The 15,234-nt window shown below is 45.5% G+C and overlaps 1 protein-coding gene across 7 annotated transcripts in view; it reads left to right on the top strand.

Annotated features, from left to right (window-relative positions):
* The first annotated feature begins 1,573 nt into the window (after positions 1–1,573).
* Positions 1,574–15,234, top strand: part of PDE1C (phosphodiesterase 1C) — a 523,080-nt gene continuing 509,419 nt past the window's right edge. For 4 of the 7 annotated variants that reach the window (XM_059171511.1, XM_059171505.1, XM_059171510.1 and 1 more), the window contains exon 1: positions 1,575–1,720. In XM_059171511.1, the coding sequence (XP_059027494.1) occupies positions 1,636–1,720 (85 nt within the window). In that variant the 5' untranslated portion in view covers positions 1,575–1,635. Of the gene's footprint in view, positions 1,721–15,234 lie in introns of all 7 variants that reach the window. The other 3 variants (XM_059171502.1, XM_059171503.1, XM_059171504.1) reach the window with 1 other exon arrangement.

Here is a 15,234-nt window from a genome sequence, read left to right as displayed (position 1 = left end):
GTCATTATGTGTGACATGAGGTCCTTGTCACCTGTTGCCTTGTGGAACAATTAATCTTGCTATTGATCTAAGGATACTATCAATATGAATGTGGGTCTAGGTGTCTAGGTCTTTCCTGAGATAATTTATAACTGAAGTTCCAAGACATCTGACATAAAGAAAGAAACACCTATGTCTCTGAAAGTATATGGTTAATTGAAAGAGATTCAGTTCCCTGAGACATTCATTAACCTGGGGGCTTGAGGGTTTTATGAGTCTCCTGAAATTGTGTGTAGAACACTGCACATGTGTGTATATGTGCCTTTTTTTGGAGAGGGTTTCTAATTTTAATTAGGTTCTAAAGTCATGTGGACCCACTGCTCCCTCAACTCAACTGGAACCAATTAGGAATAAACCTGATTGACTCTCTAAATATACTTGTTTGCCTCTCTGACTGATAAGGGTTTATTAATTGTGTCAAATCCCATCACAGCAAATGAAGTTAAATTAATTGTAGTCTCCCAATAGTTTGAGCATAGCACTGTCATTCTACATGTGACACTGGGTGGACTCCACCGAGAGACTGGGCTCTGGTCTATTCATGTGAGCTCCCTAGTCCCTGACATAGAACAGTGCAACTCTAAATCCTCAGTAACTGTTAGCTGGTCATTTCGGGTACTAGAAGGGCCAGGGATCGGTGTCAGAAAGTGATACTGTGTCTAACCGCTGCCACTTTCTATCTGTAGGACCTTAATCAAGCCTCTCTGAGGCTCAGTTTCCTCATCTGTAACAAGAGGATTAGCTGTAGGACCGGTAAAATCTCTTACCTCCCTAAATACCAGGAGTCAGTTATTTGGCAAAGCCTTACTGGAGAGAGCTGGGACGTGCCCTGAGGAATGGGCTAGAACACGGTTGTAAATCGAATACATTCGAGCCTCTGTGTGAAAGCACGTGGCTACAAATATGGGTTGCTTTGATAATCAGCTCTAGTGAGGGACTGCTGCGCAGTAATCTTCTGGGGCCCCTGGCTAGTCGAGGGGACATCTGCTGGGAGGAAGTGGGCGTGGCGATTTTCCTGACTTCCTTGTTTGGAGTAAACTTTGGCAGCATCTGACCGGCTTAGATGTTTGCTTTCCCATCTGTTGATGTGCTGTTTGGGAGCTCTGCTGCCTGCCAGAGAAAACGTCTAGAAGAAGCACGACGCCAAATCGGAGCCATTCCCTTGAGTCCCCAAAGCCCACCAGCCCCCAGAGAGGGGAAGGCGAAGTGGAGAGAGAAAACAGGCGAGCGCGCTGGCTTCGGCGCTCACAGAGAGTAGGGTAGAAAAGACAGAGATTTCGGCACCCGCTCAGCCCCCGTCCCCACGCTGGGGCGCGCGTCGCCTCCCTTTCCTAGCGCTCCACGCGCCCTATCTGGAACTTGGCACCGGGGATGGGGCAGTGGCGCCGCGCGCTGATCGCTCGGTGTGTCTAAAGCCTCGGCGGACTTGCAGCCACAGCGCCCGCAGCCGACGCTTCGGGCTTGCAGGCGGCAGGCGGCTGGGCGGCGGGGACCGTGCGCAGCGCGGCCGGGGGAGGGGACATCGCCGAGCGCGGGGCGAGGGCGCGGGGTTGCGCGCTGCGCCGCGGGGAACCCCGGGACGCCGCCGGCCGAGCCATGACGGACGCCAGCAACAGGAAAGAGGGCTTCAAAAAATGCCGGAGCGCTACTTTCAGCATCGATGGCTACAGCTTCACCATCGGTGAGAACTTCGTACCCTCTGTCCGACTCCTGGTTCCTTTCCCCTGGCTGCGAGGGTCCTTCCTAAGTGGGGCGGGAGGTGGTCAGGGGTCCCGCGGGGCCCCGGGGCTCTCGCGAGGGGAGCCCCGGGGAGCGGTGACAGGGTCAGGGAGCCGCGTGAGTGGGGGGTCGCCGCGCCCGGGGCTGTCCCCGCGGTGTCGCTCCCACCGCTCTGACCCGGCAGCCTGCTGGAGCTGGTTTTCAGGGTTACCCCTTTCTGAACAGCTCCATTTCCTTGCTGCGACTTTAGCAACGTAAATCAGAGAGGAGAGATAGAGACAGGGATGGAGGCAGAGAAAGGGAGAGATGGATCTAGAAATACTAAAAGAGGGAAGTCAGAGAGCGACAGAAAGACGTGGACACCGTAGAAACTGAGACAGATACACAGAGACATTGTGGAAACACCTAGATATCAGGTCAGAAACAGAGACAGAGACTAATAGAATGACAGAGAGGTGGGGATAGTGACAGAAACAAGAGACGCAGAAGCTGAAAGAGACAGATACACAGAGACAGAGTCAGAGACACCCTGAAGGACGGTTTTTTACAAAAGTTTAGAGGAGAAAGGGGCACAGAGAAAGGCAGGGGAGGAAAGTTGGGATGTATGTAAGAAGGGAGGGAGAGGGAGAGGGGAAGAGAGAACCAGTCAGACAGGCACGGAATCCAGGCAGGGAGGGATGGATCATGTTACTGAAATGTTTGAGCAAAAGGGGTCCCCTGTCCTCTGGACTCGCCGTGGCTCTCTGTTTTCTTCGCTTCTGAAACCTGTTACCAAGAGGAGTACCAGAAGGGCTATTAGAGGTAGCGGGACTAGCGGGCTGACCCTGTGGAGGCTGAATTTTAAGAGTACAGTTCTGGATGCTTTCACTACTGGTCCCATGCTCTGCACTGTTTTGAAAGAACTGGCCAGAGATTGGCCCCTCATCTTCCCAGGAGGTGGACAAAACCAGGGAGGCTTCCTTTCTGGAGGTCAGAGTTTGGAGAAACAGGGCAAAGCCAGGTGCCAAGGAGCTACTCCAGCATTTCTACTTCTGGGTATGCTCTGCTCACTATGGCTTTAAATCTGAACTCAACCCCAAAACCTTTGAAAATCAGGTGGTATGTTAATTTGCTTTTTGGTGGGCTGCCTCTGCTTGCCATTGCAGCAGGAAATTGCCAGGGGCAAGAAGGTACCCATGGAGAGGAGCTCATTTTTTGAATACTTTGTTCCTTTTAATGAAGTGGCCCAAGATTTCTGGGCCATGGACTGAACACGTTCCTTTCAGAATTAACTCTGAACTCCTTAGCCTGCTTCCCAAGGCTCCCCATTCTGGCTTGAGCTAGGGTTTCCTGCCTCAACTGTCACTTCAAATGCCTATCTTCCCCATACTCATCATTACTTGCCTTTAACCAGATCCCAGCCCTCAGAGCCTTTGCTCTGTTCAGCCAGGAATGCCATTTCCCTAACTCTGCTTTGAGAAATCTCATCTCTCCTGTCTCTCACTGGCCACCTCCGGTCCTGTCCTTCCCCATCAGAAAGAAGTTGCCCCTCAGCACCCCCTTGGCCTCATTGTTCTTTGTGAGAGCTCACACTCTGACCTGAGTTACTTATTTAGGTGCCTATGAAACTATGTCTAATTTATCTTTCATCCTCTAATGGTGATGGTGACTGCTTGGGAGTTTTTGTGAAAATGAATTTAACCTTGCCAGGGACAAAGGGATTCATTAACAGGTCATTGTCATGTTAATGTTAGTTTTCTTGAATCTGGTAAGAAACCTTCTAAAAGTGATTTTTAAAGCTTTACTTGGTAGTTCCCTCTGAGATCTTCTAAAACGTGTGGCTTCTAAAACCCAGGTTTCTAGTGTGGTCTTTCTCCTCCTAACCCCTTCCGTCCTTTTACTCCGGTCTTCACTAGGAGAAATGATTTGGCACATTGGTATGGCCTGCAAGTTATAAGGGACCTCAAAAGTGAGCTGGTCACTTCCTGGTGAGAGAGCTGCCAACTTATTTCAGATCTTTGAACATTTATTCAGTTATTCCTTTCCATCTGTCCCCCTTCCCTCCTTCTTTCGAAAAGTGCTTACTGAATTTATATATATATATATTTTAAAGATTTTTATTTATTTGACAGAGATCACAAGTAGGCAGAGAGGCAGGCAGAGAGAGAGGAGGAAGCAGGCTCCCTGCTGAGCAGAGAGCCTGATATGGAGCTCGATCCCACATGATGGGATCATGACCGGAACTGAAGGCAGAGGCTTTAACCCACTGAACCATCCGGGCACCCCTGAATTTTACTATATTAAAAGACAAAATTTAGCACAACACCTGGCACATGGTGCTCCTTCAGTAAGTGGCAATTGTCTTTATTCAAGGCCCTAAGTTAATATCATGGGGGTAGTTGATGAAGATAAATCAGACTTAGAACCTGGTATTCAAGGAATTCGTACTCTTGAAGTGATGTGATGGGTCCATATATGACTTTTTACTAAGTAGAAACTTGTATTTGACTTTAGAGATATTTTAGAACTTTTAGGCCAATATAGACATTTGAGAAAACACAGATAATCAAAAAGGAAGAAGAAAATCACTTGTGATTTTATCAGCCAATGCTGAAAATTATTAATGTATCTTTATATACTCCTAGTACTTTTTGGTATATATACTTTTTAAAACAAAATGCAATGGTAATATTTGGTAATCTATTTAACATCTTATTAGCTTTGCTTCATGTTATATGTAAAGCATTTGTTTAATCAATCTCCTATTGTTGGTTATATTTAGTGTCTTGATTTTTTTCATTTTTCATAATAATAAAAAAGGACTAAATCTTAGAGAACATCCATAAATACTTTTGAGAATACATTTCTAGAAGTATAATTGCTTGGTCCAAGACTATGTATATTTTTAGGGATTTAAAAAAATACATTTATTGCTCAACTAATCTCTGGAAATACCTACTTACACTCCTACCAGCAGTTTATCAAGCTGCTCATAGACTCTCATGAGTACCAGATACTTATAATTTCAAAAAAAGTTGCTGGTTTGAGAGTTGGACAGAAGTATCTCAATTCCATGTTATTTCATTTCTTTTGTAAAATTGTATTTTTATTTCCTTTGTCTATATGTTTTTCTTCTGAGTTATTTATCATTCATTTTAATTTGCGGGTACTTTAAATTTATAGTGTATAATACATGTTAATTATACATATAATTAATATATTAATGATAGATAATATGTAAGTATAATGCTGTATATTAATGATATAACATACAATTACTGTATATCAATCAATCACATAATTATATAATTAATATATATCAGTAATATACATTATACATGCATATGTCATTTTTTCTTTTTTTTTTTTTTTTAGATTTTATTTATTTATTTATTTATTTGACAGAGAAATCACAAGTAGATGGAGAGGCAGACAGAGAGAGAGAGAGGGAAGCAGGCTCCCTGCGGAGCAGAGAGCCCGATGCGGGACTCGATCCCAGGACCCTGAGATCATGACCTGAGCCGAAGGCAGCGGCTTAACCCACTGAGCCACCCAGGCGCCCCATTTTTTCTTTTAAGTTGGTTGGGCATGGAGCCCAAGATGGGGATTGAACTCATGACCCTGAGATCAAGACCTGAGCTGAGATCAAGAGTCAGACACATTACTGACTAGCCATCCAAGTGCCCCAATGCATATGTATGTGTCTCTGTGTGTGTATATATATACACCTATATACATATCCAGGTGACCCTTGAACAACATAGTTTTGAACTGCACTAGTCTACTTATACATGGAGTTTTTTTCCCAGTAAATAGAGTTCAGTACTGTAAAATATATTTTCTCTTCCTTATGATTTTTCTGATAACATTTTCTTTTCTCTAGCTTACTTTATTGTAAGACTATATTATGTTGTACATATAACATACAAAATGTAAGTTAATCAACTTTATCCTATCAGTAAAGCTTTCAGTCAACAGTAGGATATTACTAGTTAAGTTTTTAGGGAATCTAAGTTATATGTGGATTTTTAGTTGTGTGGTACATTGATAACCTCTAACCTCCACATATTCAAGGGCCTTTCTCCCTACTTCCTCTGTGTGTGTGTGTGTGTGTGTGTGTGTGTGTGTATGTATATATATACACACATAACTTGTGAGTGATCATGTATATTACAAATATTTTTTTCAGATAGGAGGACTCATATTCCTGCAACATCAGCATGTGGCAGTTAAGACTTGCTTTGAAACATACAGATATCTTGTAGTCCACGCTCATGGTTGCCAGTGTTAGGGAGAAAAAAATTTTCTCTACCATTTAAGATGTTTCTAGCTGAACTAAGAATCAAACTGACATGAGACAGATGAACAGAAGAAAATAAAATTTAATTATGTACATACTGGGAATCCATACAGACATGAGATTCCAAAGACAGTCAGACAAAATGAGATATATATGTCATCCTGAACTGAGGAGAAGGAGGTAGGGTCTGAAACTTCAAAGGGAAGGATAGCAATTCACAAGAAGATGGGAAAGAGTAAACGTTTTTACAAACAGATGTTTGCTGAGCCATTCAGAAACAATGGGGCGTAGAGAGGAATTTTAACAAACAGACTTTGCTAAGTTCCTTCCTGTCTATCATCCCTAGTTGATATAATACTGTAGTTATCTCTGGCTCTCTTCCTGGAGCAGGTCCTCTAAATTCTTTTATTTGGGGGAAGGCCAAAGTTTCTTTCTAAGTCTTTTGGGCCTTGATTGTTTTCAGCTCAAAATAATCTGCATGCAAAAGTAGCTCATTTTTGGGGTGCTCTGCCTTGGCCCCTACACTAACTAGTCACATGGTTTCTGCAGGGTGGATTAGGTAGACAGCCCCCCTCTCACCATGTGAGAGAAGATTCTTGATGAGATCCTGGTGGCTCCCAGATTGTTTCTTTTCAAAAGTGTCTGACATTGTCTTTGGAACCACCTCCTATTCTAGTCTAAATTAATAAATGCGGAATTTCTAGGTCAAGGAACTTTACTAAAAGAATTCATGTTATGTACTGGCAACTCAAAAGATTCTTACTAGGGGAAGCTGATGAGGACAGTGGAGGTCTTAGGAGTTCTGTAGGAGGGGAAATGTGACCCACCCTGTGATAAGGTCAAGAATAAAATTTGGGGCACCTGGGTGGCTCAGTGGGTTGGGCCTCTGCCTTCCGCTTGGGTCATGGTCTTGGTGTCCTGGGGTCGAGTCCCGCATCGGGCTATTGGCTTGGTAGAGAGCCTGCTTCCCCCTCTCTCTCTGCCTGCCTCTCTGCCTACTTGTGATTTCTCTCTCTGTGTGTCAAGTAAATGAATAAAAAGAAAAAAAAGAATAACATTTGGAGGGCTTAAAAAAAATAGAATAAAATTTGGAGGGCTACTGACAAAACTCTCTGTTGAATGGACATTTTTGCTCTAAGGGGAGGCATCGACTTCTGGTTCAGACTGGCAGGGAGAAGGCTTCAGCTGTGGTTCTCCATGGGGGTGGTATACCCTAGGGGGTGTTTGGATGTATATGGTGTGCTTTTGGTAGTTGCATGGAGTGTGGCTATGAACAAGCTCTAGAGACAGTGAGCAGAGTGCAGAGGAGTTCAATGTTTTACAGAGTGAGGTACAGCTCTTCACAATGGGGAGTTTCCCTAAACACCAGCAACACCCCCATGGAGAAAAACTATGAGAATTCCCTCTGACATGGAAGCCTGGGGCTCTTAAACAAGCCTTTTCCCTGGCTTTGGGACCTCTGGGACATTAATGGTCAAGGCTGCAGTGAGAACAGGTGCTGCCATATATCGAACGTAGCTGTGCGGTTTGGACCAGGCTCTGATCTAGGTGCTTTACTCAGCTCATTTGATCACTTTTTGTAATTCTGGAAGCTATATGTTATGGCCCTATTTTAGGAGAAAAACCCCTGAGAGACTCTGAGAGGGACTAATTTGCTGGAAGTCACAAGCTAGGAAGTAGCGGAGTTGGCTTCAAACCACATCTGCTGTGGCCCCTCAGCCCAGGGTTTGCCTTACACCATGCTGCCTCCCACAGTGGACTTTATTTCTGCATACACCTTGGAACCAGCCTGTCATCCTTATGAAGAGAGACCAGGGAGTTTGCCATGTCTGCTGGACCAGCCCAGGCTGGGGCAAAACCAGCCAGTGTTGGAGCATTGTCACAGGTGGGGCAGGGCTGCTCCTGGGGGGAATATCAGGTTGAAGAAACAGGGGTTGCTGATCTGCTTCCCACCAGGGTTTCTCTTCAGCCTCATCATTCCACATGTCATGATGCAAATGTTCTTATGTCCTCTTTATAGAACTTTCTCAGGTCATGAAATCAGATGTGTGATCAAGACGTCTTGGAAATAGGACTATAAAGTTGAACATGTGCTATACCAGAAAGCCCCAACTGTCGTCCAGCATTTGTGCTTTGAGAGTTCCATCCCTAGGAAACCATTGAATTTTCAACTGTAGCAAGTGATTATAATGATTAGTATTAATTCAAGCTGTATGTTGAAGTTCAAGCGTAATTTGACCCTGGTGAGGTACTTGTGAACTAGCATTTGAGTATGGAACAAATGGGTGTGGGGGGAGTGCAGTATTCGTGTTTTCCAGAGGAACTTTCCTGGTCTTTTGGGGCTTGGATATCTATTTGGGTTTTATTAAGGACATGCACAGATTTTTACGTTTCCCGTGAGGCTGCCTAAAATATAAGCACAGAGCCTTCTCCACAAACTGAGGTATGTCTGCAAAAAACAAAAGCACTTTTTTTTTTTTTTTTTTAAAGCTACCTGAGTGGGTCTCACTTAGTCTCTTTTGGTACTCCTTACCACTTACTCTACAGATGAGAAAATGGAGCTCCAGGAGGGCCCTCACTTCCTTTCTCCCCTCAGTGATGACCTCTAGGGTGTTGAAGAAAATGGGTGAAGCCATGGACTGGGAGGATGTGAAGTTGCTGGGGTGTATGGCAAAGAAGCTGCTTCCTTCAAGAATGAATCTGGTGGTGTGGAAAATTCTAGGCCTGTACTGAAGCAGTGTTGCTAACAGAGGGATGTGTTTCCTGTGGCAACTGCCACTGGCTCCCTTGCCCCTATGTTCCTCTCTGTAGGGTTGTCCCAGAGGAGGAAACATAAGGGGCCCCTAGACAGTAGAGGCCCAGGGGGCTGGGAGTGAGGGTTCCTGTTCTGGCCTTGGATTGTCGGAGCTGGGAGCCCATGCTAAGTGGAGAAGGTCTGCTGGTGGATGCTTCTATCACAGGGCTTCTGGGGTGGGCAGGGGTCTGTGGGAAACGAGCCAGGGTGACTTGGCTGTATGCCCTGGGGATGGGGCCCACTCTCCAGCCCAGGCGTAGAGGGCCCCTGTCCTCCCTTGGTGCATATGGCTCAGGATTTTCTCAGTCCAGTGTGGTCTCTGGGGTCTCTTGGCTGAGTGTCCTGTCTCTTCATCTGCCTGCTGTCTGTCTGGGTGGAGGCAAGACCTTTGGATATTGCCTGCTTGGTTGGGGGTGACAGTAGGGAGCAAAGAATTGAATAAGGATCCAAGGCAAAATACTCTACAGCCACCTCCCAGTACCCATGGCCCTAATTCCCTCCTCTTCCCACCTCTGAGAAGGCTGGAGCAGAGTGAGGGGAAGGGGTATGTGGAACGAGAGGTCGTGCTGCCTGGGCCTTGCCATCTCTGCTCTGGCACCCATCGCCCCGACCCACTGTGCCTCTAGGGCAAATCATTCTCTGAGCCTCCGCTTCTTGTATGTGAAATGCAGTGTGAGTCTTAGATATGGAGCTGTAGTGAGGATCAGGTGAAGTTATGTGAGAAAAAATTGCTTTAACTCTAAAATGCCATTCAAATGCTTCTTATTATTAAGGAAGACTTCATACTGGTTAAAATTTGTGCACCCCTCTTCCCAGCATTTATACTGCAACAAAGTGCAGCTGTATCTGTGGCTTGAGGAATGAGGCTCTCACGATGGGGTTCTGATTGTCCGCTAGCAGCAGGAGTACACAGTTTTAGGGATGGGTGTCAGTGGGGAGGTTGCATTTGTAGTGAGAAACCCTGGGCTTTGGGAGTCACGCAAAGACTTATTGTCCTGGCCAGGCAAGTCAGTTAGCTTCTCTGAGCCTCAGTTTCCTTCTTAGAACAGATGAGATAGTACCACCTTCCTTGTGGGTAAACCACAGCATGGAGAGTGAGGTGCCACACACAGTGCCTGCCGGTCACACTGTGTGTCTTTGCTCAGTGTCCCTTCCCTTTATCTGAAATCAGGCCGTTGCCTACAGCTGGCTGTGGCCGGGAGTGGATGCAGGTCGGTGGTGTATGATCCTGAGGGTTGGTGGGTACCCTGTGGCAGGCTCAGTGGTGGGTCTGTCTGTGCTGGTGTGGGAGTGAACACTAGGAAGAACAACCGTGCTGATCCCCAGCACGGGAACAAGAGCAAAGTGTGCACTGGGCACCCCTCTGCCGTATCATGGACTGATGCCCTTCCCTGGGCCATACAGTGTACCTGGAATGTCTACCTAGCTTCCATGGATCTGGCAGAATCCACCTGGGGCCATGGGGAAATTGGAGTAGTTCCAGAATTGTAGGAATGACCTTCTGAGCCAGGCCTGTGGATCTGTCCTGGGACATAGAAGGAAAAGGGGAGCAGGATGGTTAAATTGGACTTATTTGAGTGCAGAATATGACAAGCTCTGGAGTTAGACACCGGGTTTCATATTCTGAACCACATCTTCCTTTTGTTGTGATCTTAGAGAGGTGACAACACATGGCTAAAGTTCCGTGTCGTAAGCTATAAGTAGACACGATAAATAGTATCTACCTTGCTGGGTTGGGATGTTAAATGAGATAAAATGCAAGTAGAGTTCCTAGGTGTTGTCTTAGTCCATTTGGGTTGCTGTAACAGAAAACTGCAGACCTGGTGGCTTAACAACATGACTTCGCATAGTTCTGGAGGCTGGGAAGGCACCAGTGGATTTGGTGTCTGTTGAGGGCCTACTTCCTGGTTCATAGATGGCCATTTTCTTGCTGTGTCCTCACATGACAGAAGGGTCAAGGGACCTCTCTGGGTCTCTTTAAAAGGGTGCTAATCCTATTTCTGAGGGCTCCACCCTCATGACCTACTTACCTTCCAAAGGCCCCACTTTCTAACACCATCACATTGGAGATTAGTGTTCAACATATGAATTTTGGGGGGACACACTCAGTCTATAGCACTATTACTATTGGAAGTTAATAAATATTTGCCAAATATAGCATGAACCAGACACTGTGGAAGAGTGGGGGAACCATGAGGGGAAAATGCCCAATTCTGGACTCAGAATTGAGAGTTGGGGTGAGTTTCTTACCACCTTGCTCTTTCATCCTGTGTGAGTCGCTTAACATGGGCATCAGTTTCTCCATCTGTAAATGAACTGGTTGAGTAAGGCAATCTCTGTGGTTCCTGCCACTCAAGAAGGAGGTGAACCTTGAGTCCTAAGGTCCACCATAACTTACCCAGAGTGGGAAGGTGCAGGGGAATGGCTAAATGAGGTTCACTGGATTTCTGGTGAAAGATGCTTTGCAGAGTTCAGAACAAAGCAGGGTAAATTGGATGTAAGACTAGTAGAGAGTTGGGTGCCTGGGTGGCTCAGTGGGTTAAGTCTCTGCCTTCAGCTCGGGTCATGATGCCAGGGGCCTGTTATCAAGGCCCACATTGGGCTCTCTGCTCAGTAGGGAGCCTGCTTCCCCCTTCTCTCTTTGCCTGCCTCTCTGCCTACTTGCTATCTCTCTCTCTCTGTCAAATAAATAAACAGGAAAAATCTTAAAAAAAAAAAAGACTATTAGAGAGTTAAAATTATTCTTGGAGTTAAGTAGCCTAGATTGTGTGTGTATAATTTTGTGTGGTAATTCTGATTCACAGTGAGTTTGATGACTGAGCTAGGATCAAGGAGGGAATCAAAGGCAAGAGACTGTCTATGCCTGGGCCTTCCACCCATTCCACTTTGATGATATCAAATCCTCGTGGGAAATGGGGCAAATGAGTGGAGATTTCCAAGGATATGTTTGTCAGTAGGTTTGGGTTTATTCTGATGGTATAGGAAGCCTTCATGGCTTCAATTCATGTTCCTAGATTTGTTTATTATGAACCATAAATGTGATAATAGATTTATAGTTATGGGAGCATCTATCATGGGTTCTGCTTAATAAATGCTTGCTGGATTTGAGAAGCTCTTAACGGAGGTTAAGAGCATGGATTCTGGAATTTGACTACCTTGGTTTGAATTTTTGCTTCATAGTTTATTAGCTGTGTGATCTTGAACAAGTTACTTACCCTTTCTCAATGTGCTCCTCTGTTAAATGGAGATAATTACATTACCTGTCTCCTGGGGTGTTAGAGGATTAAATGAGTTAATGTACATCAAGAACTTCAAACAGTACCTGGTACATAGTAAATTCTGTATAAATGTTTGTTATAATATTATTTTTGTGTTATTATTATATTCATGATACATATCCATAATGATGATATATTTCTACAATAATATTATCATGAAGATAATACTAATAACCAACTCTAAGTCTGGTTTCATCAAACACTTGTATATAGTGTTCTTTGAAAAGCTGTAATTGTGACCTCAATCTTCTGCTTTCTTTCAAATTTGGCATTTCCTGCCAAAAGGCGTTCATTCACTTTTGTGTCCTTGGGCACTGGTGTGCTGATGCTGTATAGTTATTTTCAATGAATCCATGGTGGACCTACAAATTCTCCCATCTTTTCAACCAGTATCATATTTTAGGATTTAGTGTGTCACTTGTGATGGCTTTGCACGTGAGTCCCTAATTTCTAGGCCCTTTTTAGATGGTTAACTCTCCCAGGCCAGGATGGTAGGTGGAAAGGAACGTGATGCAGGAGACTTGGGCTCTAGGCCCAATGCTGGCCTGTTCTGTTCCTGTGACTGTGGGAAAGATCATGAATCTCTTTGAACCTCAGGTTCTGCATTTGTAAATGGGTTGGCAATTCCTTCTTTGTCGCATTGGGAGAATTCAATAGGATGAAGAATGTAAGAACCTAGCTCACTCTAGATGCCCATTGATTGGTAGCTATTGGTTATGATGATGGAGAGGCCCTGTAATCAGGGAGCGGGCAAGGCTCCCAGGCCCACAGCTGCTTCCGTGGATGGTGCTCACCAGCCTGCTCCCTGGCTGCCTCCCATAGACCCCCACCAGCCACTTATGTTGAGTGCTGGCAGGGCTGCAAGTCTGTCTTTGTTTTAGTATAGGATTTCTGACCAGGCTGGTATCTGAAACTCCTGACTTACCCCAGCCGAGTGCTGGGTAATTGATGCCAGCTGCTCTGGGGAGAGCTGGTTGGCACTTCCTGTGCTGTTTGGCAGGCAGGCTCTGGACTGTGGTGGGAGCTTGGCCTGAGAATTAGGCCTCCCCCAAGGAGCCCTGGGGAAGTGGGTCTTGGAAGCAAAGTTGTTGGAAGTTGGTTTTTACTTATGGACTTAAGAGTCTCTTCTCTTAACTCTTTCCTATTTTTTTTTTTTTTTTAAAGTAGTCTCCATGCCAAATGTGGGGCTTAAACTCAGGACCCTGAGATCAAGAGTCACATGCTCTACTGACTGAGCCAGCCAGGCACTCCTCTAAACTCTTTCTTATGCATACTTTCCCTTCCATCTCCCCTGCCTTAGTTCAGACCCTTCACTTCACTTACTGAGTCTATTGGGATATTTCCAACTGGCCTCCCCTTCACACTCTTCTCAAAACAGCAGCTAAATCTTCTTTTGGAACATACAAGTGAGCTCTTTGTCCTCCAGTTTAAAACTGTCCAGTAGCAAATTTCTGGGGAAGATGGCAGAGTGGATACCTATCCCATGGATACAACTAGAAAACACCCACATCAGTGTAAATAAACCAGAAAAAGACCCAAAGATGGGCAGAACAGATTCCACAGCTAAATGAAGAGAAGCCACCTCATCAAAGTGAGCAAGAAAGGCAGAGATGTATTTGGGAGCTAAGTGGACCCACAGGGACTATCTACAGGAGGGAGAGATACTGCAGACTGAAAGAGAGGAGGGAAACCAAGCCTCACATCAGGCACCCCAGATATGGGGAACTTGCATGGGGGAGAGGAATCGCCATGATATTTGGCTTTGAAAACCAGAGGAGCCAAATTTCATGAATTCTTACAATCAGCAGGGCTTAACACTTGGAACTTTAAAAAATCAGTGGACTTAATTTTGGGAGAACTAGATGGTGGTTAGGAAAGGGAGTCCTTGCCCTTAAAAAGATACACAACAGTCCTGGAAATACAGCATAGAAGGAGAAGTTTGGAAAACATCTGGTGTATACAGGAGGGAGACTTGTTTACTTACTCAGAGCATGTGTTGGAGGGGCAAGAATCATTCAGGGACTCCTCCAGGAACTGAAGAGCTTGTCGGCACCATTTTACTCCCCTGCCTCCAGCCTAGACACACACAGACACCTGCAGGAACCAGTGTGATGCCAGTATTCACTACCTAACTTGCTAACACTGCTTGCTCTGCCCTGTGTGCTTTTTTTGGACAACCCCTCTGGACCTTTCTAGCACCATGCACCTTGCCGCCATGCTCTCCTGAGAACTCGCTCCCTCCAGCCTTGTGGCAGAAGTTTTTTAAAAGTAGCCCCAGTTCTCTTCTCACAACAGACCTGTGAAAACCTTGCTAACACTGCACATTCTGCCCCCATGTTCTCCTGTAGTCCCTCCAAATTCCCCCTCTAATACAGTCTTGGCTAGAGCCTATCCAAAGTGGTACCCTAAGCCTGGCAGTGTGCAAGCAGCTCTGATGGGGGCCAGCACTGCTCTAAAGTGACTCCTGCCGTGGGGAGATAACTACACACACAAGTCCAACTGCAGCCCCATCCGTGGGCTGGGGGCAGACATTTGGTCTGACTACAAGCACTGCCCCCAAAATGAAGGCTTCTCAAGAGACAACACAGGGAAAATGCCTTATAGTTCAGTGCTATCGCATCTCTGGCCTGGTATGGCTCAGGTCAAGCCCAAGTGGCCCCACGCTGGCCCAGTAACAGCATAGAGACCAAACCCTGCCTACATCAGGCAAAGAGAGACATTGCACTCAACTGGACTGAAGGCAAATGCAACACAGCCAGAACAGTAGGGTGCACACAACACACATAGGAGACATCCCTGAAGCACCAGGTTTGGGTGAACAGGGGACATTGCTTTGCAGGGCACTATAGGACCACTTCTTCATAAGGCCACCACAGTAAAAGCAGAAGAGGTAGCTGACTTTTCTAACACAGGAACAGACACAGAGATTTAGAGAAAATGAAAGACAGAGGAATAGGTCCCAATGAAAGAACAGGACAAAATCACAGCAAGAGAGTAAATGGAGCAGAGATCAGTAACATACCTGACAGAGAATTTAAAGCAATGGTGATAAATATATTCATTGGATTTGAGAAGCATGGAGGACCTCAATGAGACCTTCAATAAAGAGACTGAAAACATAAAAA

This window comes from Mustela lutreola, chromosome 4, assembly GCF_030435805.1.
Source record: "Mustela lutreola isolate mMusLut2 chromosome 4, mMusLut2.pri, whole genome shotgun sequence".
Taxonomy (NCBI): Eukaryota; Metazoa; Chordata; class Mammalia; order Carnivora; family Mustelidae; genus Mustela; species Mustela lutreola.
This window is presented reverse-complemented; position numbering and strand designations above follow the sequence as displayed.